The sequence below is a fragment of the Vicugna pacos genome, chromosome 6 (genome assembly GCF_048564905.1).
Source record: "Vicugna pacos chromosome 6, VicPac4, whole genome shotgun sequence".
NCBI classification, from domain to species: Eukaryota; Metazoa; Chordata; class Mammalia; order Artiodactyla; family Camelidae; genus Vicugna; species Vicugna pacos.
The window spans coordinates 24,097,277-24,121,021 of NC_132992.1; the positions used below are offsets into that span (position 1 = coordinate 24,097,277).

General features: G+C 36.2%; 1 protein-coding gene across 3 annotated transcripts in view; it reads left to right on the forward strand.

Annotated features, from left to right (window-relative positions):
• Nucleotides 1-23,745, forward strand: part of FSIP1 (fibrous sheath interacting protein 1) — a 172,526-nt gene that overhangs the window by 22,099 nt on the left and 126,682 nt on the right. For all 3 annotated transcript variants that reach the window (XM_072962693.1, XM_006201633.4, XM_072962694.1), the window contains exons 6-8: nt 13,536-13,634; nt 15,632-15,756; nt 17,221-17,331. In XM_072962693.1, coding sequence (XP_072818794.1) covers nt 13,536-13,634; nt 15,632-15,756; nt 17,221-17,331 — 335 coding nt within the window. The remainder of the gene's footprint in view (nt 1-13,535; nt 13,635-15,631; nt 15,757-17,220; nt 17,332-23,745) is intronic.

Consider the following 23,745-nt stretch of genomic DNA (forward strand, 5'->3'; position numbering starts at 1 on the left):
TGGCTGACTCTAAAGCAAGGACTGTAAAACAGGCCACTCTGGAAGGGGATTGATGGTGGCCCTTTGACATTAGCCTTTTCAGTCACAGAGTTTACTACTGAGTGAACTTTTGGCCCTGGAGGGCAATACTTCTGTTCTCAGCTGGCCTTTCTTCACAAACAAATCTGGATTATTGAATACATTTAATTTTTTAATAATATTTAATTACCTGTGTATTTTTTAAATTGAAGTATAGTCAGTTTACAATGTTGTGTCAATTTCTGGTGTACAGCATAATGGTTCAGTCATACCTATATATACATATATTCCTTTCATATTCTTTTTCATTATGGGTTGCTATAAGATATTGAATCCAGTTCTGCATGCTATACAGTAGAAACTTGTTGTTTATCTGTTTTATATATAGTAATTAGTATCTGCAAATCTCGAACTTCCGATTTATCCCTTCTCACCCCCTTTCCCCTCTGGCAACAGTGAGACATGGAAACAACCTAAATAGTTGTCCATCGACACATGACTTGATAAAGAAGTTGTGATATATTTATACAATGAAATACCACTCAGCCATAAAAAAGAATAAAATAATGCCATTTGTAGCAACGTGAATGCGACTGGAGATTGTCATTCTAAGTGAAGTAAGCCAGAAAGAGAAAGAAAAATGCCATACAATATCAGTTATATGTGGAATCTAAAAAAAAAAAAACCAGAAATGAACTTATTTACAAAACAGAAACAGACTCACAGACACTGAAAACATTTAATTTTTAAAGCTCATGGCAGGTATAAACCTGTGGAACTCACAATTTTATCTCTGGAGTCCCATGACTACCGGAGACCCTGTAGACATTTACAGTAATGTTAGATTACTACTAATGTCCTACATGGAAATTAGTTTGACTTCATGAGCTGAAAGCTGGAGTTATCAGAGGCTTGGAAGCAATGTTTAGAGAGAGTCATTGCTTTAAGTATTGTCACAATGGGTTTCAGTTTTTAGATTCCTAATTCTTAGTTAGTTGTTATGTACTGGCAGTGTTTATTGTGCACAGAGCAAGTAATATGTGAAAGTACGGTGGATGTAAAAGGAAATGGGAATCAAAGACACTGCTGGATAAACCCAGTGTCTGTTGCCCATCATTCTTGCTCTTGTCTGTCTCATCTCTAGCTCACACTCGACCAGTTCACTAGACTGAAGAGACAACATTATTGTATTCCTGGTTCTTCATTTTAATTAGGTTTCCTGGGTTTTTTTTTTTTTTTTGATAATTGGTCTTTTATAGAAGGTGAATTCCTTAGTGAAATTTCTTGCTGGCTCTTTACGTCATAGACATGTATTCAGAAGTCACACATATCTTATTTTTAAAAATCTTAAAAACCTTAAGAGATTTACCATAGACTACATTATTAGCCTAATTACGCATTTTTCACATTTTATATAACATAATTATTACCTTATTCCAAAAGAGTTAACTTTGGGAATCTTCAGTTTATGAAATGTATTAATAGCATATATGAAAGATGTGTAAAAGAAGAATAGAAATGTAAGAGTCCAATTTGACTCCATAGCACTGATTTTTGAAAGTCTTCTACTTCTATGATTACAACATGGCCGCATACCTAAAATGGTGTGAAACTGCTTATATCTGTTCCATTCTGAGATTCGTTTCTTTCCCAGGTTATCCCTGAATTTCGGCTTCTCACTCCTCTTAATTAAAAATATAAACATTAAAAAATTAGTTTGATCAAGCCTTTGTATAGTCATAAATTTTAAAGTGAAATGTTCCCATAAGGCTTATTGTGAAAACAAATCTTCTGCTCTGTTTTCCTCCATGATCATTTTTTCTGCTACCAGGAAAGCACAAAGCCTTTGTCAACTGTCCAGTAGGTGGCGGCATCTAGTTAAAATAGTACTTCAGAAGAGTTTCTTGAAGGATTTAGGGACAGAGTTATTTGGACTTGAACTTTATTTATTTATTGAGGGGAGAAGTTTTTTTTTTTAATTTGGTTTTTTTAATTAAAGTATAGTTGCTTTACAATATTAGTTTCAGTTGTACACTGAGGCAATTCAGTTATACATATACACACATATGTATATATTTTTTCAGATTCTTTTCCATTCTATGGTATTACAAGAAATTGAATATAGTTCCCTGTGCTATATGGTAGGTTTATCTATTTTATATATAGTAATGTGCCTGTTAATCCCATACTCCTCTAATTTATCCCCCCCTGCCCTTCCTCCTTTGTTAACATAGTTTGTTTGAACTTTAAACACACATTTACAAATGTACCAAATCCTATTTTCTACTATTCTTCTTTTTTCCCTTTAAACAAAGGGAGAAATCTTAGGATGATTATTCTTCATCTCTCTCAGTCGTTTCTTTGACATCTACGTTTTTTTTGTTTTTGTTTTTTCTTGTTTATTTTTTTTAAATTAAAAATTTTAAAAGTTTTTTTTGTTGTTTTATTTTGTTTGTTTTGTTTTTCCATCACTTCTCACTTAGGAGTAACTTGGGGGACTTTGGGCCAGTGGCAGAATGGCAATTTCCAACCTATTTCCCGGCACCCCAAACACAAAATACTTCCTAGTGCCCACAAATGAGGCCTTGACTCCAAGAGGAAGATAAAAACTACATTAAATGGATTTTTACCCATTTGGACTTAATAAACCAGAGATAACCTCAAGTACTGAGGTTTTGAAGTAGACAGTATTACACTTGCTAGAGATCTCAGAAAGAGATATTTAAGAAGTCTGTCCCACCTCATTTTCGAGGGATCTCTTTAAAGTTTTTCTAGAGAATTGTTATGAAATCAAACCTGTTTACCATTCCAGAGGTTTCCCCATAGTTTTTTTAGGATTTATCTGATGGACAGAGATAGGGTTCAGTACAGCTAGTGATAGGGTTGTTTGTTATCAGTGTTTAGATAGACCTGCTTCTTTTTTGCCTTTGTCACTTTTACCTCTTATGCTTCCAGCTCCAAATTTTTAAGTGCATGTAAACACAAAACAGTGGCCTGTTAATCAAACAAGCTTCTCAATATTTGCAAATACCTCTCTCAAAGTGCTTTTCTGTGAAACTCACGTAAATGTTACTTCTGCTCTTGGATGTTAAAATTCAATATTCCAAGAGAATTTGGTAGTCTCTTTCTGCTCTGATTTGCCGAGGACTGAGGGTAAAAAAATCACATAACTGCTAACTGGTACAGCTAAAGATTTTTGGTCTTTAACCTCTGTTGGATTCTCAGTATTGCTTAGCAATTTCTCTTAAGTCTCCAAAGTAAGTCTTCTGAATTGTTACCCTGTGTTTAACCTCTTATCTTCTTCTGCTGGTCCTTGGCCCTGGCAGTCTCAATGTCTGGAGAAAATGGACCAGCTGGGTGGGAACCCCTTTCACATTCTTGCTGTCTCTCCACTGCACCAACTGTGCACCTCTACCCCGTTCCCTCTTCCTTTAGCTGGAGAGTGGGTGCTCTTCTCCAAAGCCAAGGTCAGCAATGTCCCGTCCCCTTCACTCTGCTCCTGGCTCTTGATCTGACAGTTACTCTGTCTCTTACTTGGAGCTTCAATCTCTCCTCTGGCTCCTTCCCTTCGGTTTACCAAGCTTAGACCTTCTGACCCTAAAACAGAATCAAAGAGCCATCAAACCAACCAAACATACAAGTAAGATCTCCTCCCTTGATTCTTCAACCTACTCGCAACCAAAAAGGTACTACTCAGTATCCTTCCTCTCCTTAAAGGCCAGACTTCTTGAAAGAATAGTCCACACCTACTGGCACTACCTGCTCAACCTGCCTTTACTTCGTCACTGCACTTTCTCCTATGACACTATAGAAACTATTTCATCAGTGGTCCTCCTAAATTCTAAATCTAGTGATGTACTCCCAGTTTTTATCCTATTTGATGTCTCTGTAACATCTGACATGGTTGACCACTCAGAATAGTACTGGTTTTACTAAATTCGTTATTCCCTGCTGGTTCTTCTCTCCCCCTCCTTACTTCTCATTGTTTTTTTTTTTCTTTTAATTTTTTTTCTTTTCTTTTTTATTTGGAGGGGGGAAATCCAGTTTATTTATTTATTATATTATATTTTAATTTTTTTAATGGAGGTACTGGTGATTGAACCTAGGACCTCATGCATGGTAAGCATGTACTGTACCACTGAGCTATACCCTCCCCTCCTACTTCTAATTGTTGAAACCTATTCTTTTGTATGTTTTCCTCTCTCTTGGTTAATGGTTTCATCATCCATCCAGTCTTTGTGGTGGCTGATTGTCTGTATCAACTTGACTGGATCACAAGATGCCCAGATGTCTGGTTAAACATTATTTCTGAGGTATCTGTGAGGGTATTTCTGGAAGAGACTAGCATTTGAATTGGTAAACTGAGTGGAGGGCATTACCCTCCCAAATGTGAGTGGGTATCATCCAATTCATTGGAAGCTTGAATAGAACTAAAAGATACAGGAAGGGAGGATTTGCCCTATCTCTGCCTGACTATTTGAACTGGGACATGGATCTCCTCTGGCCCCCAGTGATAATTATTTATTCTAATTTTCTTTAGCTGTTTGCTTTGAGTCTTGTTAGTTTATGATCACCAGGATATAGTCTTAATTTTTGTGTCCTTTTCGATAATTATTCCTATTCTGAGAACTTTATAAGGATTTAGCATTGAAATTTATTCAGTGTGTTTCAGTATCTATTCACATTATCATAAAGTTTTTTCTTCTTGACAAACTTACTGAATGTTTCAAAATTAAAGATTTAAATACTAAATTAGTCTTTTATTCCTGAATCAGTATTTCTTGGTTATGGCGGCTTATTCTTCTAATTCAGTACCAGATTTTAATGGCTGCATTTATTCAGAATTTTTGCACCTATATTTATAAGTGAGATTAGCTATGTGTGTGTGTGTGTGTGTGTTTGTATATTATTGTGTGGTAGGTAGGGGTGAGGTTGGTGGTGCTCTATGTATATGCTTTGTCAGGCTATGTTAACTATAAAATGAGTGGGGGCTGGCTGTCCATTTATTTCTATGCTTTGAAACAGTTTATATAACATGGGGATTATCTGTTCCCTAAAAATTTGAAAGATTCCACTGGAAAAACCATCTGGTTCAAGTAATTTCTTGGAGGCGATTCTCTGACTCTTTTCTCAACTTCTTTCATATATACTATTGTATTTCAGTTTACTAGTCTTCTGGAGTCAATTTTGGCAGTACATCCATGTCACTGAGATTTTAAAGTATCCATTTCACCGAGTTTTAAAATTTTACTAATAGCATTTCATATAGTGTTTAATGATAATTCTCCTTTTTAGTGTTTATATGTCTCATTTCTTATTTCTAATTTTGTTCCTGTCTTCCTCTTTCTTTTTAATCTAGAAGTTTTTTTAAGTTAATATTTAATTTTAGCACAGTTTTAGATTTGCATAAGAATTATGAAAGTAGTACTGAGATTTTACAAGTATCTGCAAACAGTATCCCTTAAGATTAGTGTGGTATGTTTGTTATAATTAATGGACCAATATTGATACATTATTATTAACTAAAGTCCATACTTTATCATCCAGACTTCTAGTTTTTACTTAATGTCCTTTTTCTGTTTCAGGAGCGAATCCAGGATACTGCATTACATTTAGCCCTTATATCTCCTTAAGCTACTCTTGGCTATGCACTTTGTCAGACTTTCCTTGTTTTTCATGACCTTAGCAGTTTTGAGGAGTACTGGTCAGGTATTTTGCAGGATTTCCAGCAATTGTGATTTATGTCATTTTTCATATGATTAGACATGGGTTGTATGTTCTTGGGACCACAGAGTTAAAGTGCCATTTCCATTATATCACATCATACTATCAACAAAACTTACCACTGTTAATGATGATCTGATCATTTGGCTGAGGAAGTATTTGCCAGGTTTCTCCACTGTGATTTTTCTCTGTTTCCCCTTTTCCATACTGTCTTCTTTGGAGGAAGTTACTATGTGCAGCCTATACTTAAGGATTTAGGAGTTATGCGTCACTTCTTTGAAGGTAGAGTATTTACATTAATTATTTTGAATTATTCTGCATGAGAGATTCATCTGTTCTCCCCATTTTAACTTATTCAATCATTTATTTATATCCATAAAGACTCATGGATATTTATCTTACACTTTGGATTATAATCCAATGCCACTTTATTTTATTTCTCAAATTTTTCCAGCTTTGCCATTGGGAACTCTTTCAGTTTCCCCCTGTGTCCCTTTGATATACATCCATCATTGTAAGTTTTGTTCTGTTTCTGTTGTGAGCACTTCCTAACTTTCTGGCACTACAAGATGCTTCGGACTCATCTTCTGTATTTCCTGCCTGAGTCCTAGAATCAGCCACTTCTCTTCAAGGAGCCCTGGTTCCTCTTACTGGAAAATGATATTAGAAAGCAGATATGAATAGTGGGTGTGCTTGTGCTTGTTGCTGTTGGGGAGTTCATTCTTGGCCCCCTGAGAAAGGAAGTATTTGTGTGTATGCTAACCAGTTGTCTGTACACATATCTATAAATATTTATGTGTGTAACCATCTGTGACTATAATAAGCTAAACATAGGTTAACACTGACTTTATCACCAGATGGATCATTATAACCTTTCCCTCAGGCTTATCTGTAACCTCCATTCTAGCAGTGAAAAACCTACCTCTCATTATTGGCCATCCATTTACTTAATTGTTCAATTCTACTACCCATATGTAGCGATATCAGAATTGTTGCCCTGTACCCCTCAAATACATAACTTAGTGAACTGGAGTACAATATTCAAGTGCAGTTTCTGTTGCCTTTAGTCATATAGACTCTACTTGTTTCCAAAGTTACTTAAGGTGAGCATTTTTCCTCCACCCCCTTCAGTGAAATTTTTTCATACATTTATGACAGTTAGATTGTTTTGTCACATTCTGTATTTTATCCTGAGAGTCTATGACATCCTGAATGATCTTCTGAAAACTTGCATACATTAAAGTTCACTCTTTGTGCTGTGAAGTTAATAGGTTTCCCAAAATGCATAATGTGTAACCACCGTTGTGGTATCATACAGACTAGTTTTACCACCCTTACAGATCCCCTGTGTGAATTCCTGTTCAATCTTCTCTTCCTCCCCCAAACTCATCTTTTTACTGTCTCTATAGTTTTACCTTTTCCAAATGTTATATAATTGGAATCATCCATGTCTTTTTGTGACTTGATAGCTAATTTCTTTTTGTCACTAAATAACATTTCATTCTGAGGCTGTACCACTGTTTGTTTTTCCCTTTACCTATTGAAAGATACCTTAATCGCCTCCAGTTTTTGATATTATGAATAAAGCATCTTTAAACATTCATGTGTGGGTTTTTGTGTGGATATAAAATTTCCATTTGGGATAGGTAAGTATCTACAAGCAGGATTGCTGGATTGTATGGTAAGTATTTAACTTTGTGAGAAACTGCCTGTCTTCCAAATTGGCTGTACCATTTTGCATTCCGACCAGCAAAAATGAAAGTTTCTGTTGTTCTACATCCTTGCCAGCAGTTGGTATTGTCAGTTTTTTGGATTTTAGCTGTTCACATAGGTATATAGCAGTATCTTGTTGTTTTAATTTGCATTTTTATTTCCCTAATGACAAAAAACATTGAGTATCTTTTCTGGTTCTTATTTGCTATGTGTATATTTTCTTTAGTGACTTGTTTGTTCAGATCTTTTGCCTGTTTTGAAAATAGGATTTTTTTCTTATTGTTGAGTTTTAAGAGTTCTGAGTTCTTTGTATATTTTGGATATAAGTCCTTTATCAGATATGTGTTTTGCAAATATTTTCTCCCAGTCTGCGGCTTATCTTTTTGTTCTCTTAATATTATCTTTTGCAGAACAAAAGTTTTTAATTTTGATGAAGTTTAACTTATCTTTTTTTTCTTTCATGGCTCATACTTGTGGTGTACATAAAAACTCATCATTAAACTGAAGCTCACATAGATTTTTCTCCTGTGTTTTCTTTTAGAAGTTGTATAATTTTTTTAATTTCATATATTTTATTTGAAAACATATTATAATTAAAAATTACATACACCAAACCAGATTCTTCTAAGAAATGATGTAATGCTAGCTCTTCTGATTTCAAGGGCCAGGTGTCACTTTTCCACAGAAAGCATTTTTTAAATTGAAATATAGTCCGTTTACAATGTTTATTTCTGGTATACAGCATAGTGATTCAGTTTTATATATATATATATATATATATATATATATATATATATCCTTTTTTTATTGAGTTATAGTCATTTTACAATGTTGTGTCAAATTCCAGTGTAGAGCACAATTTTTCAATTATACATGAACATACATATATTCATTGTCACATTTTTTTTTTCGCTGTGAGCTACCACAAGATCTTGTATATATTTCCCTGTGCTATACAGTATAATCTTGTTTATCTATTCTATATATGCCTGTCAGTATCTACAGTCTGTCCCTTCCCACCCCTTCACCCGCTTGGCAACCACAAGCTTGTATTCTATGTCTATGAGTCTGTTTCTGTTTTGTATTTATGTTCATTTTTTAAAAAAATTCCACATATGAGCGATCTCATATGGTATTTTTCTTTCTGTTTCTGGCTTACTTCACTTAGAATGACATTCTCCAGGAACATCCATGTTGCTGCGAATGATGTTATGTTGTTGGTTTTTATGACTGAATAGTATTCCATTGTATAAATATACCACATCTTCTTTATCCAGTTATCTGTTGTTGGACGCATAGGCTCTTTCCATTTCTTGGCTATTGTAAATAGTGCTGCTATGAATATTGGGGTGCTGGTGTCTTTTTGAAGTAGGATTCCTTCTGGATATATGCCCAGGAGTGGGATTACTGGGTCATATGGTAAGTCTATTCCTAGTCTTTTGAGGACTCTCCATCCTGTTTTCCACAGTGGCTGCACCAAACTGCATTCCCACCAGCAATGTAGAAGGATTCCCTTTTCTCCACAGCCTCTCCAGCATTTATCGTTTGTGGACTTTTGAATGATGGCCATTCCAACTGGTGTGAGGTGATACCTCATTGTAGTTTTGATTTGCATTTCTCTGATAATTAGTGATATAGAGCATTTTTTCATGTGCCTGTTAATCATTCGTATTTCTGCCTCAGAGAATTGCTTGTTTAGGTCTTCTGCCCGTTTTTGGATTGGGTTGTTTGTTTCTTTCTTATTAAGTCGTATGAGCTGCTTATATATTCTGGAGATCAAGCCTTTGTCGGTTTTATTGTTGGCAAAAATTTTCTCCCATTCCGTAGGTTGTTGTTTTGTTTTACTTATGGTTTCCTTTGCTGTTTAGGTGTACAATCCAGTCTGATTTAACTTTGTGAAAAGTAAAGGTCTGTGTCTAGGTTCTTTAAAAATTTTTTTTTGCTTTCGGTCATCCAGTTTTTCCAGCACCATTTGTTGAGCAGATTATCCCCTCTCTATTCAGTTGCCTTTCTTTTTTGTTAAAGATCAGTTGACTATATTTTTGTGGGTCTATTTCTGAATCCTCTGTTCTTTTCCAATGATCTATATATGGCTATTCTCTTGCCAATATCATGCTATCTTGACTACAATTAGTGTTTTATTTTTTAAAATTATACTTGAGGATTTTTCTTTTTATACCTTCATGAACCAGTTTTGAATTTCTTTGCTAATTCTAATGATTATCTTGATTATCTTGATTATTTCTTTTTTTGAATGTGTTTTGTTATTGTTTTCTGTAGCTTCTTCACTTAAATTAGTTAAGCTCATTTTATTTTTTCTTAAAATATGTATATTAGTCTGCTAGAGCTGCCATAAAAAAACCCCACAGACTTGGTGGCTTAAATAGCAGAGATTTATTTTCTTACAGTTTTTGAGGTTAGAAGTCCAAGATCAACTACTAGAAAATTCAGGTTTTTTTGGTGGTCTCTCCTCCTGGCTTACAGACACCTCACTGTGTCCTCACATGACCTTTGCTCTGTGCACAAGGGAAGAGGAGAAGGGGGTGGAGTGAAGACATCTCTGGTGTCTCTTCCTCTTCTTGTCAGGACACCAGTTCTAACAGATTAGAACCACACCTAATAAACTCACTTCACTTTAATTATCTCCTTAAAATATAGCCACATTGGGGGTGAGGGCTTTTAACATATGAATTTTGAGGGGGTACAGTTCAATCTATAACAGTATGATCAAAGCATCATTGCTGTGAATTTGTTTCTGAATACAGATTTCTCTCTATATTGTGTTCTTTGTTATGTCATCATTCTCTGTAAGTTATTATTGTATGCTTAGTTCCTCACTGACCTAATAGTTAATTAGAAAATGCTAGTGCCTTTCTCGTGTTCTCCAGAATTTTTTATAAGCTCTATGTTTTAAAAGCTAAAATAGAAATTTATAATATTATGGTCATTATTTTGATATTTTGAATTTCTTGGAATTTTCTTTATAGTCTAATAGAGCAGTTCTCAGTGGCAAGGGCCATTTAGATTTGTGCATTTTTGGTTGGCGAAATGATGTGTGGTGGGAGAGGCCTTTTTATAGTTCACAGGGACAAATGAGAACTTCTGGATCTCCTCTCTGCCGCAGGCTGGCCATGGGGAATTGTGTGTCATGTTTCTGTGTGTGTGCACATGGGAGAGAGAGAGGCAGAGAGAAAGAGAAAGAGAGAGTGGATATTTCAGGCCCTGTCTCCCTATAAATAGGCTACACTGTCATTGCTGCTTTGGAGCTGCTTTGTAGAAAATAAAATGAGCTTAACTAATTTACCTGAAGAAGCTAGAGAAAACAATAATAATTTGGAGTTGTCCCGGGTAGCTGTGGAGCTCTGTGTGTGGAGTGTCCGCCCAGTGGACCTGGTGTGCAGTGAGGCCAAGTGCACTCTGCTCTGGGTTCCCCAGTGCCTTTGGTGATCTCTATCCATCTCCAGGATTTCACCTCCAAGGGGATGAGTGCCAGGGAGTAGCCTCACACATGTGCCACTTGTGTCTATTCTACACTCACCCCCTCTGATGCTCTTCTAGGTCCTTTCCATTGTCTGGGATGAGCTTTCTTCCCAGGTGGCAGGAAACAACTTAATCATGTCCTGTCATCTTCCTTTTTCAAGACTCTTATTAAAAATGGTGCTCAGTCCTTCAAGATCTGGCCCTTGATCTCCAAAGGGAGATTTTTTTCCCCTAGATAAATATTTGTAATGAGGAGAGGGATTTAAAATTTTTTCCTATTAACTTTTAATTTTTTTATAATTTCAGACTTAAAGTCTCAAGAAAAGTACAACGAATTCTCAAACTCCCTTTACCCGGATTCTCCAAGTGTTAACATTTTACCACATCCTCTGTCTTCCTGTCCACACAAGGACACACATACACACACACACATACATACACACTGGGAAAATAACATTGATACAATACTATTATCCAATCTACAGGCTTTATTGATATTTTGCCCATTGTCCTACTAAAATCCTCTATAGCAAAAGAAAATCCAAGATCATGCATTACATTTAATTGTCACATCTTTTTAATCATTCTTTGTGTTTTGTGACATTGGCATTTTTGAAACTATAGGCCTGTTATTTCGTAGACTGTTGTCTAGTTTGGGATTTGTTTTTGTTTCCGCATGACTGGGTTCAGGTTATGCATTTTTGGCAGAAATCCCATAGAAGTGGTACTGTGTACTTCTCAATGAAGCACATCAGGAAGCGCGTGATGTCGATTGTTCCATTACTGGTGATGTTACTTTGATCATTTGGTTAAGGTGGTGTCTTCCATGTTTCTCCACTGTAAAGTTGCTAGTTTCCTTTTTTAACTGAATAAGTTATCTTGTGGTGGGGATACTCTGAGGATATTATCCTGTTATTTTTGCAAACTTTCACACATGAGTTTTGTCATCCATTGATGATTCCTATCTGAATCAATTATTTATTATGATGGTTACCAAATGGTTATTTTCTAGTTATGTCATTTCTACTACGTTAATTTTTTTTTTCGTTTTTTTTACTGTAGGAGAGTTTTCTAAGGGAGGATTTTTGGAATTCAGAAAATGTGTTTCTTTTTCTCAAGGAATTAAGCACCTGCAATTGAATGCCTGCCTTTCAAAACTGTTGTCTTTTAAACTCAAAGCTGAGCAATGAGGCCTTTGTTCTAGGCTGTACCCATCTTCTGTCTGAGGCAATGAATACCCTAGAGACTATGGGTGAAGAACCACAGGGTCACAAGAAACATTTTAGCCCAGGAAAAGCCCATAGGTTTAAAAGCTTCAGTATCAACTTGCTATAGTAGTTTTTGGTATTGCAGATTTTCATATTTTTGTGCCTTTTTAGGTGCTTTAGTATAAAATTGAGTGAAACTGCTATTAAAAAAGAATTATGGCTTGAAAAACAAATATATTACCACTTTGAGTATATGATGTAACTTAAACCAATAATAGAATGTTAACAAATTGCTGGCTTACAGAGCCCACTTTAATGAATACTGAAGAACATTAATAATAGTAGTTGTAAAAAATTAAAGTTTGAAAAGAATTTTAAACCTTATGTATTTTGAGTAGGTTACCCCTTTCTCTGCAAGGCTTAACACTGCTAATTTGCTAGATTAACTCATTAGAGATTATACAAGGATTAAAGTTGTAATGTCAGTCTTGATGATGCTACATTAGTATGAATTCCAAATTAGGGAATTGGAATTGATGAATTTGTTTTTACTATCAGAACTTGTATGTTTTGAATTTGGTGATGTTTGTGTGTTGAGGTAAATGTATCTTTTGCCTGCTTCCTTGGCCTGTATCATCTCAGAGTGGATAAGGTGGTGAATCCTGTAATATCTTCAAGACTTTTCATGTTTTCTTAAGCAAAAACATTCTGTGCCACAACCTGGCAGATTCTCTCATGTTAAGGCATAGAGAGAGACTTTAAAAAGGGATATTTATTTATGTCAGCAGTTTCGTAAATATACAGTGTCTAAAATCAGTTAATAGGAAAATAAGACAAATTACATTAAATGAAAAGAGTTGAAAAACACAATTTTCCAATTTCTTTATGGGTATTAGCCCAAGAGAATAAATCACAAAAGAAGAAAGCTAACTCCTATGTGTCTCCCCAGTGTTTTTTTCCAAACACATTCTTTTATGGTAATGACTGACCATATATCTGAATTCTTTACCTTGGGGATCTAAAATAAGAAAATAAAAACACAGTTATTCACTATGTACATTCTCTGTATTATGAGTGTTGGAATTTGGAAACATTACCTCTAGAGAGTTAACGTGATATTTTAGCACACCCTGTACAACCTCTTTGCACAGAAGTTCTAGGAAAATGCTATTGACTATCTTGATTTTTCTGTTTGTTTCAGTGGCTCGTGGGTACAAAGATGATGATTATTTCTACCTGAAAGTGACATTGTCTTAAGAAATATGTTTGTAGAGGGAATTGAATATTGAAAAGAATATTAGACCTTATCTTTTTAAAAAAAACAACTGTTTATGTAAACAATTCCTTATTTACTCTGTGTGTATTGAACAAGTGACTTTTTAAAATCAATAGATCCTTCTTGCTATGAGCATGAAGATACTTTTTTCCCGGTGTTTCACACTCAAGTCCCTCCAGAAGAATATGAAAACCGTATACAGAATGTCAGTCAAGGTATGTGATTTTCCATGTCACAAGAAAATACTAGCTGTACACAGAAATGTTCACAGATGAAATGATTTAATTTGATTTTATTTTAGTGATGGGCAGCAGTAGGTGAGGTTCATTAGTTAATTATTATTTCTGCTTTTGGATGTTTGAAATTTTTAATAATAAAGAGTTAAAGAAAAGCTGACTGCAAGTAATGGAAACCTACCTTAAGCAAAAAAGAAAATTGCTTCTTTGATTCCTAAGAGCACATCCTAAGGTTAGCCACTGAGAGGGCGGTTCAATTCCACAATCATAGAGAAGAGATCAACTGATCTTGGGTTAGTTGCCCACCCTTGGTCCAACCAACTCATCCAACTCAGCAAAAGTTGGGGTCACTATAGGAACATGGCAGTGTCTGCCATGGATTAGTGCCAGGAAGGAGAGAAGAAGACATTTCTAGTGAGAGAATTCTGACCAGACAATCTAATACTTTCTCCTATAATGTATTAAAAATATATTTCAAAGTAACTATTATAAATGTAGACAAGTATGCATTTAATTTGAGTTATTTTAATGTTGTGTGGATTAAAAGACTATGAAACTTCAGCTGAATGAATAAACTTCATATTTCAGCTTAAAAGACTATATGCAACTTGGATTATGGGAAAAAGTTACAAATTTTATACCTAAGGAGGCTGCTCACCAAAAAAGTAGCTCATACTTTAACTGTTGGTAGTTGATTTTAAAAAATTATGTTACTGATTAAAAAATAGAACCCCAATTACAAAGCACAGATTTATTTGCCTTGAAATGTATAACTTAAATTTGAGTAAAACCTTTTTTACTCATTAATTTTTGTCTGAAAAGAATTTAAATCCAGAGATCTCACCCTTTTCCTTGTTCTTTCCTGCTAGTGTTGTCAAAATTTATTCTTGAATTATTAAATTTGTATGAAATCCTTGATAGTTAGCTATAAATGCACCAATTGACTTTTTCCTTTTTATTGAAATAACTTCTCTTATAAAACAGAGATAACTTTTAAGTAAGCCTTGTCTGGATTGAGCAACTGGCTAGTGTTTTTTCCTTTGGACTTTAATATGGCAGTTTATCCTGTTTTGTAAGGTAGACTCCATTTGTTGTTTAAGAAGACTCTTCTTTATGCATATTTTTAGAGCTTTAATGAAGGATTCATATGATCTTTTTTAAAAAAATGCTTTAAATGTGACTACAGTGAAAACAAGACATTTAATAAAGGAAATAAAGAGTCTGCAAATATTTTTTTGTTTTGTTTTGGGGAGAAGATTTATTTATTTATTTATAAATGGAGGTATTGGGGATTGAACCCAGGACCTCGTGCATACTAGACATGTACTCTACCACTCAACTATATACCCTCCCCATCCCCTAAATATTTTTCTTACTCTTGTCTTGTGTGCTCAGGGTCTGAACAGCTCAGAGGTTGACGTAAACCTCTTCAAAGGCTGAGAAAAACTGACAAGCTGAGATTTAGGAGTTAGGCAGATAGGATGTGGAACATTCAGGACACTTATGCCCAGACCTTGCTTAAAAGACAGGTTTGAACAAAAAATTTATTGTTCCAAGAAGGTGATAGCAAATTAATAGAATAGCAGGAAATGACTCTAGTCCTTAGGGAAAGTTTTATTTCATATGATGACTAAAATAAAATATACTTTAAAATTCTCATAATATCAGAGATTTCTCCTTCACTTGTATCACTTGAAGTTCTTTTCATATTTCCCATGATTCCAAAGGAATCAACAGGAAGAAGTGTGATACGTGAGTGTGAATAAGGAAAGGAGTTTTATGAGAACTTCATTGCAAATTATGATACACATTTATCTTTTTGGGAATAAATCTTTGTATTAAGCTTCTGAATCTGGGATTTAGAAGTTTTTCTATGCATATTTTATTTCTTATATATTTTAATATATGCTTAAGATAAATTTTTAGCTTAAGGGGCAAGTATAATTATGAACAATTTTGACCTTTTTTAACATTAGATTTTACCTATGATGTGGAAAGAAATGAGTCATTGATCAAAGCAGAGAAGAAACCTGTCTCAAACACAGAAAAGACTGAGCTCAGGGGTAAAAACAGCCAGGATTTTATTAAGCGAAACATTGAGGTATGTACTTAGAAATTTAGAAGCCAGAATGTGGGACTAAATGAGTTGCAAAAATGGAAATAGTTGTGTTCATTGTCTTTAAGTATTTTTTTGACCATGTCACATGTAAGTTGAAACAGTGTATTTAACTGAAATAAAAATTTTATAAACCAGTACTTAACTTCACTATTTTCTATTCCATCCTATGTTATTCTGCCTCATCCCACCCCTTTAAAAAATCTAGCTGCAACTTAATATGTTTATTTCATTACCCAGAAATGAATCTAGTTTCTGCAGTTTGAAAAACATTTATTTAGATAATAGTTTTGGACAACGTTTCCCAGATTTTAAATTGCATATTAGTAAAATTGGCTTTGTAAAGTGATGAGACTGATTTTATAGCTGGAGCATTTAGAAATTTGAGTGGAAAATGAAGAGGCCAACTGGTTGTCTGCCTGCTCCCCAGGGCCCCAACTCCAGCTGAGCTTCCTGGCAGGCTGTCACTTGTCTCTTCCTTTGATTAGCCCTGGTTTAGGGGCTCCACCTTGGTCCTTACGGGCCCTGCAGCCTGATTTAGTTTGTCCTTAAGGCAGGCTCAAACTAGGCACAAGGCACAAGGCGATCCTGTATTAGATCAGAATGCTAATTAATTTATAGCAAGAAATGTAAGGGTTGTGGACTGAGGGCTCATGAAAAATTGCTCCAGCAGTTGTCACTAGAAAACCGTGTTGGTGAGTGTCAAGTGTTAGCAAGGGGAGAGAGTTAAGTAATTCTTCGTAGTTCAAGCCTGATGTTTTTCCACAATTAGCACGTCATTTCCAGGCAGACTGGATTCATGGGTCCGCCTGCTGCTGCTGGGACTGGCCTCTGGGACTCTTGATTTTATCTGTACTCCATGTTTGTATGATCTGAAGGAAAGCTTCTCCAACTTGATCTGTCTCTTTGCATTGGCTCATTGGATGTTGATTCAGGATTTAATTTTCTAAGAACAGTAGTGCTTTCTTGTATCTAAGTTTTTGCTGACACAGACAGCAGCGCCCTCATAGAATTCCCTTTTCCTTTTAACAGTAGTAACTGAATCTTTATTGAAACTCTTGACAAGATATTCTTGAAATTTAAAAAAAAATTCTTTTAGTGGATATAGGCTACATAGAACGTGGTAAGATTCCTTCCAAATGTTTTAATAAACATGTTTTTGCATTGATATATATTATTTAAAGAGAGGTTTGCAAACTGCCCATGTTTTATTGTTTTATTTTATTTCTAAATAAAATGTTTGTTGATATAATTGGATATCTATGCTTGAAGAATGGACCTCAACCAAAAATTAGGCATGAAGTAGAATTTCTTAGCAAGTGAAAATGCTTAATCTCACAAATTTTACCTTGGTGTATCTGAACTGTAGAAGTCTCAGGTTCCATTTTTATTTTCCTGAACTATGAAGTGCTTTGAGTATTTAATATTTTCCATTAATACATTCTATAGTTGGCCAAGAATTCAGGAAAACCAGTGGTTATGACTGACAGAGAGAAGAAAAGGCTGGTTGAACTTTTGAAGGATTTGGATGATAGAGATTCGGGGCTGTCCAGTTCTGAGGTAAGTAGACTCTGATAGTCAGTGAGTGCTACACTTCTCAACAATAACTTCTGCCTGTGTTGTGATGGGCTCAGTTATTGATGACATAGAAATATGTTTCTCTGTATCCTTTTATTTTGAACATTTCTTATTATCCCTAAACTGGCTCCATGAAATTTCAGTGTAGTCTTCAGTAATCCTGAAGAACACCATCCTGCTCCTGCCCAGATAACCTTGAGCATCCAGTTTCCTGAAGAGTCTTTCCACAAAGGAATGCATTTTCCTATGTTCCTTGAAGCCCTCAGCCCTGTCATCTAGTTTTCATTCTCCTATGTTTAATAGAGATGGTGTGGTGAATGCAGTCGGCCCCCTGCCCAGATCCCTTTTACCTGGCTTGTCTGTGCGTCCACCCCCATGCCCTATGCCAAGGGTACACAGCTCCTCCTTCCCTGGAGAATTGCCCTGGGCTGAATGGGAGCTGACCAGCCCAGGACAGCAGCCCCTCCCCACCCCTGCTCCCTGACCTCAAGATGGGATTAGCTGTGTGGTGCAGTTTGTCCTCCAGAGCTTCCCCAGGGGTTAGCAGATCTTCCACTGAGACCACATCCTCGCCTGGCTTTGTTCCCTTGTCCTGGCCTGCTTCCCTCACCCTCTAACCCTGAAAGGACTCCCCTATTAAGTCACCTAAACAACTATCTCTGTCCCAGGTCACGGGTCTAGGGAACCCAGCCTAGGACATGTAGGTTCAGAGGGTAGTTTTTGCTCTGGGAACAGAAGCAGTGCACATGCAGAAATACCTGTGGCCAGTCGAGGAAAGCGTGCCTGTCCATGGCTGCTGCTTCTGCTTGGAAACCCCAGCCCAGGGCTGCCTGGATCCTCAAAATTGTTAAGAGAAGCTTGAAATTCAGATTTTTAAAATAAGAAACATTCCTATTTTATTTTAATTAATTAATTAATTAATTATTTATTGGACTGTGCAAGGGCTTTATTGAAAATGTGCACAGGGTGCTAAGACAACGGGGGTAACTAACCTTCCCAAGGGCTGAGCATGCTCATCAGGCATACTCTGTAATGGGGGTGACACTGGTTTCGAATATTTAAAGAGGGCCAGTAACCAGGGGAAGGCTGTTCCACCTCTGGAAATACTCTGCCAGTGCTGAAGATGTGCAATAACATGGAAAGTGGGGATGAAAGTCATCTGGAATGTCCACGGTATTGGGTGAAACATTCCTCTTTTTAAATGTTGACAACTCATTCATTAAAAGATGTGGGCAAACAAAATCTCTACCCTCCTCCCTCACCCCAAACCCAAAATAAATCTACAGAACATTACAGACTACAATTGCCAAATAATCTTTTCTGAGCTGGTGGTGACCCAGTAGGGCCTGTATCTAGGAATGGACAAAAGTGTTGCTGTCTGGGCTGGTGAGATTGGCCAGGGAGGTTCCCTGCCGATGCAGAGGACAGCCAGCCAGGCCTCTTAGCATCTGTTGTGTTTTGTGAAGAGGGAGCAGAGAGTGAGTAAGGCAGACTGCTAAACACCCACATAATTCTGAGATATTTTAGCTTTAGGATTCATGGTAACTTGTTTATTTTATTAACCAAAGCTAAGATAACAGTAAGAATTAGGGGACCTTAGTCTTGTTCCTGGTTTTGTTCTTAATTATGAAGTTGGACTAGCTGCTGCCCACTGATTCTCTGGGTACCAAACCATGTTGTGATAGGTCTTCTGTATATATTCTCAGGGTGCTTTAACAATGAATTTTTGTTGTTAATATTGCTTGATTTTTGTTATTATTTATACCTTGGCCCTCTCTTTATTTTAAATTCTTCTCCATCATTTAGTTTTAGGTAGATTTTTTTTTACAAATACCATATAGCTGGCTTTTGTTACTGCTGTTGTGTTTTTATCTTTAATTGTTTCTTTGTCTTTTGTTATTTCCTTATTATTTGTCTTTTAATGAGGATATTTAATTTATTCCTATTTATTATGACCACTGATCATTTTTGGACCTTTTCCTGACATCCTATTTTATATTTTGTTTATTATATTTGTTTTGTTTTCTTAACTTCACCAAACCTTTTCCTCTTATGGTTTGAAAATTCAATATCCTATTTTTGATCTACTGCTGTTAGCCCTCAAGTTCTTAAAATACTTTAACTGTGTATTATCTTTTCAACCTCTATAGTTAGTCTCTAAAGTCTTCTATTTTAATAAGACAGAATCTTTGGTATGCTTTTTTTCTCTCTTCTCCCATTTCCTCTCCTCGAGAATTGAAATCACCTGGAATTTTAGATCCAGAATATTACAGGTTTTTCATTTTGGAAACAATATGCTTCTTATATTTTAGGAATCTTTCTCAATGTAGTGGCCAACTTTTAACTGCAACATTAACTGTGTATTTAGGCTCAACTAATTGTCTATTTGTACAAATCATTTTTCCTGAGTTATTCTTCTGGAATTAAAAAAAATTTTCCCCTAAGAATTGATGGTGTATAGATAATTTTCAGTGTTTAAATATTCAAAAATTTGTTTTTCCCTCATTTTGAGTGATAGATTCAAATGGTAGCTTCAGATGATGGTAACTAAGTTCTAGATGCAAAATCCTTCCTTTCTAGAAGCGTGTAGAATTTTATCTTTATTTTGGAGTTAAGTTTTATTGGAACCTGTTTATGTCTTTAAAAACATTTTTGTTCCTGCATGCTACCTTATAGGTAGGCCCTTTTTATCTGAAGATCCAGTCTTTCTCCTATTCAGAAAATTATCTTCTATTATTTTTTCCCTTTTGTCATGTCTTTTACTCCCCTTTTGGGCTTCTTATAAAGTGGGATATCAGTTGGGAATGTGATTGACTGCAAGTAACAGGAAACTTTATAAAGAGTGACTTAAACAAGTAAATTAATTTTTTTCAGTAATGAGAAATCCAGTTGTAAGAGGCTAGTGTCTTTTTATCTTCTGGACCCACATTCTCAGTGTGGTTTTGGGTTTAGGTGTGCAGGATTGCTGCTATATCTGTAGGTAATATGTTCATTTCTAGGCGGAAATAAAAGGGGAAAGGGTAGGGGGAAAGAGACTCCTCTGAAACTTTGCCTTTTCGCTTGGGAAGGTAGTTGTCTCCACGACTTCCACCTGCATATTATTGGCCAAACTGTATCGCATGCTCATTTGGTTTGTACATCCCTACCAGCAAGACTGTGGATCTAGGTGTTTCACTTTCTCATTTTTATAGCAGAGGAAGGAGATTGGAAAAGGGGGCCAGGTCAGTCAGTGTACCAGCCCACAGATGGGTACAGAATCTTCTGGCTCTCTCTTCCAGGTTTTAAAATATTTTTCTTAAAATCTTTATCTTTTTTGTTGTTTTGCTTACATGAGCTCATTTTATGATTTTCCAAGTTGGGTTTCAAACATCTGTATTCTGCTGTTTAGCTGTGCAGCCCTCTTTTGAGATATTTGCTGTTATTTTTAAACTTATTGTTTGTTAAAATAATATTTGCTGAGAGTTCTTTTTGCAGATCCTCTGAGGGGCAACAGTTACCTTTCTTAATATCTGACGTGGGAGATACACATTTAATGGAGATTCTATGAAGCCAGAGAGGTGGTGGCGCATGATGGAATAGAGATTCAGAGGAGGGAGATATGGATGTGGCAGGAAGAATTTAGGAACGATTTGAGGAAGGGGTCTGTCTCTTGCGTTCTCAAACTGTACCAAACTTGTTGCCATGCTTCAAATTTGCTGTTCTCCTTCAGATTTTTGTGTGCCTATTTCTTTATGGAGTGCTCCACAACTTCATCACTGACCAATCTAAATGTAAAGAGGATGACTAAAATGATAATTATGTTTGAACTCCCCGGAACTCATGCCCTCTGGTTGTCCTTTATAGTGGTGAGTTTGATTATGTGGGTGTAATTTTCTCTTGAATTTTTCTGGGATACTTAGGATTTTTTAGAGATTTCCCCCATGTTGGGAACTCACACTTGCAACTAATGGCACTCCCCAAAGCCAGGTGCCTCTACTGCCACCCTCCCTAGCCAAATGGGTTTTGCGTCAGATCTCAAATTACTCACATCTAAGTTGGTATTGGATGGATGAGTCTGATCGTGGACTCTTATTACCAGCCTGAACCCTAGCGGTAAGGCAGGGTGGTGAAGAGCATTTTCTGGGTTCTGTCTTAGGGAGGCACAACTCCTAAAAGCTAGAAACTCCCCACACATTGAAAGTCTAGAAGGTGCTAGACAGACAGAAAAATACGTATCATCCACTATGTGTTACATATAACTTCTTGCTGTAACTGCATAAAGCACTAAACTTTTAAATTTCTGTTGCATTTAATCTGACATGTACTTTTACCTCCAGTGTCATTAACAAAGAATTCTATTCAGACAAGAATTTAAAATTTATTAATCAATATTTAGTCATCAATTCCATAGTTTAATTTTTTTGTCTGATTCTTTATTTCTCATTTAGGTCATACAGTATTTATCACTTTTATTTAAGAAAAATTAATCAGAGTTTTTTATTTGTGAGTAGTTAGGTAATTTTTTATAATTACGTATAACTTTCATATACCAACTTAAGTATATTTAAAATGTTTATTACTGTATCATATTCTTATATATAATCTACTCACTTTCTCCCTATTTTCAGGCATTTGGGCTTTTTGTGATTAGGCTTTATTATAAATAACATGGCAAAAACTTATCATTGTTCTGGATTGCAAGAGACAGAGTCAGACTTTAGTTAGAAAAACAGAAAATGAATTCTTTGGGAGACTTGGGTCTCTCACAGACCCCATGGGAAGTTTGGACCACTAGGTTTGTAAACCAGGCAGATATCAGGTAGCCAGAAACATGACCATAGAAACAGAAACAGTCTGGTTAAGGGCTGCACCACAGTCACCAGACACCCCCACTAAATGACCACTGCTGCCACCCTCACTGCTACCAACACTGGATCTGAGTGCTACTGCTGTCACTATCAGTCACTTCCCTACTTTCTCTGCATCTTTGCGTCTCTCTCTCTCCCTCAAGGGTCAAAGACTAGGGTGTTCACTTCTGATTGGCTGAATCTAGGTCATTTGCTTGTCTTCTTGATGCCAGTAGGTAGGGAGAAGGAGTGTCTGGTGGGGACTTGTCCCTACAGAGACTTGTGCATTATTTGGTTTCACTGAAGCAGGAAGAGAGATTGGATGCTGGGGCCAGGGAGAGACAAATATAATCTTTCTGCGTAAGTTTTTGCATGTACTTCTTCTGGTGACCACCTATGGATTGATCCCTGGTATTAGAGGCATGAAACCCAAGTGTATGAAATTCTTGGGCTTCCTTGCCCTCCACCTGGCCCTTTATTCTTAGTATTATTCATGATGCTTCTGTCCTTGTACTCCATGCTTCCCTTTGTGACCTCACCCATTATGATCTAAGGATTTGAACCACTATAGATATATGGGTGAGTCCAAAATACTCATTGCCAATTCAGGTCTCTATCTTGAACTTTAGACAAACACATTTAATTACCTAACAATCTGTGGCTATCCTAGGGACATCTGTGAATACCAAAAGGCCCCAGACAGAATTCATCCTCATTTTTCTCCTCAGACCTGCCACGTCTCTGGTATTCCCTAGTTTGGTCAATGTGACCACCATCCCCCTAGTTGATAAGGTCAGGAATTTGGTTTTTATCCTTGGTCCTTACTCCTCCCTCTGCTCTTCCATCAAATTATCTCCAGATTCTGTAAATTCTACTTCCTACGTTATCTCTGGAATCTGTCCTGTGTTCTGCATTCCCAGGAAGCATTCCAAGTTCAGGCGCTTATCATTTTTCTTTTTGATTATGACTTTTGCTTCTTAACTGGGTTTTCTACCTCCAGTCTTGTCCTCACCAGATCCAGTTTTAAAGTGCATGGCCAATCATGTTATTTCTTTAAGATGTTATTCAGATTATTTCCTCTAGGAAGCCTTCTCCTTGTCCCTCCTTGTTCACAGAGGTTGGGTTATCCTCACTGGTCGCCGTGGAGCCCTGGGTTTACCAGCACTTTTCACACCTTGTTAAAATCTTTGCTGTCAAGAGACCAAGAACTCCTGAGGGCAGAAATTCATGAGATTCATATTGAATCACCAGTGTTACGTGAAATGCCTCCAAACTAAGCACTCAGAATGAGATTTTTGAATGAAGTTATGAATGGGTTTTGACCCATTGTGAAACGTTAGTTGAATAAACTGTTAGATGACCAGTTACGCTCGTGAAACCCAAACAACTGAGTTTATATACCCTATGTTAGTTTTCAGTAACAGATTTTGAAAATATCATGTCCGTTATAGGGTAAACATGATTTCTTCCTATTCAACATATCACAAACCACTTTGCAGAGTGGACAGATGAGAATGTTATGAGACCCAGACTGTGAGACTGAGAGATTTATTCCACAGGGGAAAACCCC